This window comes from Sardina pilchardus, unplaced genomic scaffold (genome assembly GCF_963854185.1).
Source record: "Sardina pilchardus unplaced genomic scaffold, fSarPil1.1 HAP1_SCAFFOLD_124, whole genome shotgun sequence".
Taxonomy (NCBI): Eukaryota; Metazoa; Chordata; class Actinopteri; order Clupeiformes; family Clupeidae; genus Sardina; species Sardina pilchardus.
The window spans coordinates 17,350-23,567 of record NW_026910887.1 but is presented as its reverse complement, the minus strand read 5'-3'; the positions used below and the strand labels follow the sequence as shown (position 1 = coordinate 23,567).

Genomic DNA, 6,218 nt, shown 5'->3' with positions numbered 1-6,218 from the left:
ACATGAACATCCAGAAAAGCTATGCAGTGTTCCAAAACAGCTACATGAACTTCCAGAAAAGCTACGCAATATTCCACGGCAACTACTTAAACTGCCAGGAAAGCTACACAATGTTCCACAACAGCTACATAAACTGCCAGGAAAGCTACACAATGTTCCACAACAGCTACATAAACTGCCAGGAAAGCTACACAATGTTCCAGAACAGCTACATGAACTTCCAGAAAGGCTACACAATGTTCCAAATCAACTACATGAACATCCAGAAAAGCTACGCAGTGTTCCAAAACAGCTACATGGACTTCCAGAAAAGCTACGCAATATTCCACAACAACTACATAAACTGCCAGGAAAGCTACGAGCCTTGGATAGCTTTATGGCGGCAAAGGTGAATTAAAGACATGACAACTTCACTTATCACTCAAACATTTTAATGTTATTTGTTCAAACATCCTTTATAGTATAGTATGAGAACCACTATGTAATAAATCATGAGCAGCATGGCGAACATGACCACACTGACAGAGAAAGTGTACACATTGCAAGGCGCACACACACATGCACCATCTTCACAGTGGCATCTGTGAGAGAAAAAGAGTATTTTTTGTGAAAATAGTGGGAAATTCACTTGATGAGTGCACACAATATGCAATATCAGTGTATCTAAAGAGGAACCACACTTGCCTGCAGCATCCTCCCCTTTCAGCGTCTTGTTCCCGTTGGCTGCCCAGATCGTTCTGGCGAAGCGGTCGCACCGAAACAGCAACTACATGTGGTCAAGCCAGACAGTAACATAGAATTTCAACTTTTTGACAGTAAGGCTGTTGGACATAATGAAAATAAAACAGAGTGAAAAGTTCCACACACCTGACATGTTTTCGCTGCGGACTCTCTCCAGTAGCTCATTGTCTCGGTAGCCTCCAGCATGCATCGTCTCATTCGGTTTGATTCTGCTCACACGTGGGTTTGGCTATTTATACCCTTGGTGACGTGTAGTGAAATCTTGCAAATCTATTGGTTATTCAAATGAGAACTGAAAACACTAAGTCATGCAGGCCTGTGAAACCTTTAAAATCGGGATGAATCCTAAAGCACCCAACAATGGACTGGCGAATATTTACGATTTTAATAATGCTGACCGGCGAATTTAGCAGCGCCGTCTGGATCAACTCGACGGACAAGAAACTCCTGGAGAAGGCGGTTGGAGGAAGCGCGACACTGGACTGCCAATTCACCCTGGCCCCGGATGACTTTGGAAATCTGGAAATCGAGTGGACTCGGCTCTCTAAACCTGGCCTAACACCGGACTCTGAAATCATTGTGTATTCCGCCGGGCAGATCTACGATCACTACTACGAGCCTCTCAAAGACAGGGTCCACTTCACTTCCATGGATCCAAGGAGCGGAGATGGCTCCATTAACCTGCTACTGCTGACACCCTCAGATTCTGGGACTTACAGGTGCCAAGTGAAGAAGGTCCCTGGTATCCAGAGAATTACGACCATCCTCCGGGTGATGCAGGCTCCCTCCAAGCCAAGTTGTCACTTAAAGGGCACTGCAGAGGTGGGCGGTAATGTGGTGCTGCACTGCAATGCCGTGGAAGGTGCTATCCCCATCGACTACAACTGGCAGAGAACCACCGAACCCTATGCGCTACCATCGCCTGCCCGTTTAGATGTTACTGCTGGCACGTTCCACATTCTCGGGGCAAAAGAGACTGACTCAGGGACCTATCAGTGCACTGCCAGGAACCGGGTTGGAATGGAGAACTGTATTTTGGATCTGAAGATTGTTCATCCTTCCATGGTTGGCATGATTTCAGGAACAGTAGCAGGCATCCTCGTGGTCCTGGCTGTGATTACCTTCATTGTCTACCGCCGCTACAAGTGCAAGGACGATTTGGTGGAAGAAGACACTGCAAATGACATCAGAGAGGATGCAAGTCCTCCAAAACACAGAAAATTAGTCACCGAAAGCACTGTGTAAAGATGATACTAAAAAATAACATGTAATAAAGAAACTTTAAGTGAAAATAAATGAAATAAAAAAAACCCTGAAAAAGCCTTAATTTGTCTTTAAAAAAAAGGGTCCCTGCCTGGATCTAAGTAGCAGAGTTGGAAGTTAATGTCTCATTTCCGGAATTACACCTTATTGCCTACCCGACTTTAGGTGCCCAATTCCCTGCAGACATTCAATAGAGGGTCCCTGCCTGGATCTAAGTAGCAGAGTTGGAAGTTAACGTCGCATTTCTGGAATTACACCTTATTGCCTACCCGACTTTAGGTGCCCAATTCCCCGCAGACATTCAATAGAGGGTCCCTGCCTGGATCTAAGTAGCAGAGTTGGAAGTTAACGTCGCATTTCTGGAACATCACCCTCCTGCCTACCCGACTTTAGGTGCCCAATTCCCCGCAGACATTCAACAGAGGGTCCCTGCATGGATCTAAGTAGCAGAGTTGGAAGTTTAAGTCGCATTTCCGGAATTACACCTTATTGCCTACCCGACTTTAGGTGCCCAATTCCCCGCAGACATTCAATAGAGGGTCCCTGCCTGGATCTAAGTAGCAGAGTTGGAAGTTAACGTCGCATTTCTGGAATATCAACCTCCAGCTTACCCGACTTTAGGTGCCCAATTCCCCGCAGACATTCAATAGAGGGTCCCTGCCTGGATCTAAGTAGCAGAGTTGGAAGTTAACGTCGCATTTCTGGAATATCAACCTCCAGCTTACCCGACTTTAGGTGCCCAATTCCCCGCAGACATTCAATACAGGGTCCCTGCCTGGATCTAAGTAGCAGAGTTGGAAGTTAACGTTGCATTTCTGGAATATCAACCTCCTGCTTACCCGACTTAGGGTGCCCAATTCCCCGCAGAAATTCACGAGAGGGTCCCTGCCTGGATCTTAGTAGCAGAGTTGGAAGTTAACGTTGCATTTCTGGAATATCACCCTCCTGCTTACCCGACTTTGGGTGCCCAATTCCCCGCAGACATTCACGAGAGGGTCCCTGCCTGGATCTAAGTAGCAGAGTTGGAAGTTAATGTCGCATTTCCGGAATATCACCGTATTGCCTACCCGACTTTGGGTGCCCAATTCCCCGCAGACATTCAACAGAGGGTCCCTGCCTGGATCTAAGTAGCAGAGTTGGAAGTTAAAGGCGCATTTCCGGAATATCACCTTATTGCCTACCCGACTTTGGGTGCCCAATTCCCCGCAGACATTCAACAGAGGGTCCCTGCCTGGATCTAAGTAACAGAGTTGGAAGTGGAAGTAACAGTTCTGGAATATGTGCATAAATTCCATGATTTCTCCTCCTCCCTTAAGCCACGCCCCTCCCAGCCCCAGAAGAGTATAAATACAAGGTCCCTAGTGTTACAGACCGCATGGAGAAAAGGAGATGGATAAGAGAAAGCCAGACGGAACACAAGAGCAAAAGGTGCTGGAGAAGATGGCAGAGAGAAAGCCAGACGGAACACAGAAGCAAAAGGTGCTGGAAGGAGGCGAGGGAAAAGACCTGATGCCGAACATGAACCCAAAGCCAGGAGAAACAGAGAGTGGACATCCAGGATCGGGAGGCGGCAAAGGTGGACCTCCGAAGGTCTCAGGAGACACCCAGAGTGAGGGAGGTGCCAAACCCACACCACGCCCGAGATCACCGACTCCCGAGGGCGATATGGAAAAGAGGATTTCATCGAGTCAGCCACAGGATGATGAAGCATCCAAGACTGACAAAAAAGATCCCCCTAAGTATTGGGGTGAATCCCTGCCCATTGACTGACTCCCACACTTTTAAGTTTACCTTTTCATATTTTTTTCTGTTGTTTGGCCTTGCAAATAAAGTTAACAAATGTTCAAAGAAAAAAAAAAGTATTGTTGAAAAATGACGTGAATGAAAAAAATGACAATAAAATATGTTCAAACTAAAAGAAATGTATTGTCAGAAAAATCAAAACAATTACAATAAAAAAACCAAATGAAAAAGGCCTGGATATAAGTAACAGAGTTGGAAGTTAAAGTCGCATTTCCGGAATATCACCTTATTGCCTACCCGACTTTGGGTGCCCAATTCCCCGCAGACATTCAATACAGGGTCCCTGCCTGGATCTAAGTAGCAGAGTTGGAAGTTAACGTCGCATTTCTGGAATATCACCTTATTGCCTACCCGACTTTAGGTGCCCAATTCCCCGCAGACATTCACGAGAGGGTCCCTGCCTGGATCTAAGTAGCAGAGTTGGAAGTTAACGTTGCATTTCTGGAATATCACCCTCCTGCTTACCCGACTTTAGGTGCCCAATTCCCCGCAGACATTCAATACAGGGTCCCTGCCTGGATCTAAGTAGCAGAGTTGGAAGTTAACGTTGCATTTCTGGAATTACACCTTATTGCCTACCCGACTTTAGGTGCCCAATTCCCCGCAGACATTCAATACAGGGTCCCTGCCTGGATCTAAGTAGCAGAGTTGGAAGTTAACGTCGCATTTCTGGAATTACACCTTATTGCCTACCCGACTTTAGGTGCCCAATTCCCCGCAGACATTCAATACAGGGTCCCTGCCTGGATCTAAGTAGCAGAGTTGGAAGTTAACGTCGCATTTCTGAAATATCAACCTCCAGCTTACCCAACTTTAGGTGCCCAATTCCCCGCAGACATTCAATACAGGGTCCCTGCCTGGATCTAAGTAGCAGAGTTGGAAGTTAAGGTCGCATTTCTGGAATATCAACCTCCTGACTACCCAACTTTGGGTGCCCAATTCCCCGCAGACATTCACGAGAGGGTCCCTGCCTGGATCTAAGTAGCACAGTTGGAAGTTAACGTCGCATTTCTGGAATATCACCTTCCTTTCTACCCGACTTTGGGTGCCCAATTCCCCGCAGACATTCACAAGAGGGTCCCTGCCTGGATCTAAGTAGCAGAGTTGGAAGTTAATGTCGCATTTCCGGAATATCACCGTATTGCCTACCCGACTTTGGGTGCCCAATTCCCCGCAGACATTCAATACAGGGTCCCTGCCTGGATCTAAGTAGCAGAGTTGGAAGTTAACGTCACATTTCTGGAATATCACCTTATTGCCTACCCGACTTTAGGTGCCCAATTCCCCGCAGACATTCAATACAGGGTCCCTGCCTGGATCTAAGTAGCAGAGTTGGAAGTTAACGTCGCTTTTCTGGAATATCACCTTATTGCCTACCCGACTTTAGGTGCCCAATTCCCCGCAGACATTCACGAGAGGGTCCCTGCCTGGATCTAAGTAGCAGAGTTGGAAGTTAACGTCGCATTTCTGGAATATCACCTTATTGCCTACCCGACTTTAGGTGCCCAATTCCCCGCAGACATTCACGAGAGGGTCCCTGCCTGGATCTAAGTAGCACAGTTGGAAGTTAACGTCGCATTTCTGGAATATCACCTTCCTTTCTACCCGACTTTGGGTGCCCAATTCCCCGCAGACATTCACAAGAGGGTCCCTGCCTGGATCTAAGTAGCAGAGTTGGAAGTTAATGTCGCATTTCCGGAATATCACCGTATTGCCTACCCGACTTTGGGTGCCCAATTCCCCGCAGACATTCAATACAGGGTCCCTGCCTGGATCTAAGTAGCAGAGTTGGAAGTTAACGTCACATTTCTGGAATATCACCTTATTGCCTACCCGACTTTAGGTGCCCAATTCCCCGCAGACATTCAATACAGGGTCCCTGCCTGGATCTAAGTAGCAGAGTTGGAAGTTAACGTCGCTTTTCTGGAATATCACCTTATTGCCTACCCGACTTTAGGTGCCCAATTCCCCGCAGACATTCACGAGAGGGTCCCTGCCTGGATCTAAGTAGCAGAGTTGGAAGTTAACGTCGCATTTCTGGAATATCACCTTATTGCCTACCCGACTTTAGGTGCCCAATTCCCCGCAGACATTCACGAGAGGGTCCCTGCCTGGATCTTAGTAGCAGAGTTGGAAGTGAACGTCGCATTTCTGGAATTACACCTTATTGCCTACCCGACTTTAGGTGTCCAACTCCCCGCAGACATTCAATACAGGGTCCCTGCCTGGATCTAAGTAGCAGAGTTGGAAGTTAACGTCGCATTTCTGGAATATCAACCTCCAGCTTACCCGACTTTAGGTGCCCAATTCCCAACAGACATCCAATACAGGGTCCCTGCCTGGATCTAAGTAGCAGAGTTGGAAGTTAAAGTCGCATTTCTGGATTATCAACCTCCTGACTACCCAACTTT

General features: G+C 47.2%; 1 protein-coding gene across 1 annotated transcript; it reads left to right on the top strand.

The window, feature by feature from the left end:
- Positions 1 to 1,131: 1,131 nt before the first annotated feature.
- On the top strand, positions 1,132 to 1,986 carry LOC134074651 (coxsackievirus and adenovirus receptor homolog). Its single transcript, XM_062530460.1, has one exon. The coding sequence runs from the start codon at positions 1,132 to 1,134 to the stop codon at positions 1,984 to 1,986; it is 855 nt and encodes a 284-aa protein (XP_062386444.1).
- The last annotated feature ends 4,232 nt before the right edge of the window (positions 1,987 to 6,218 follow it).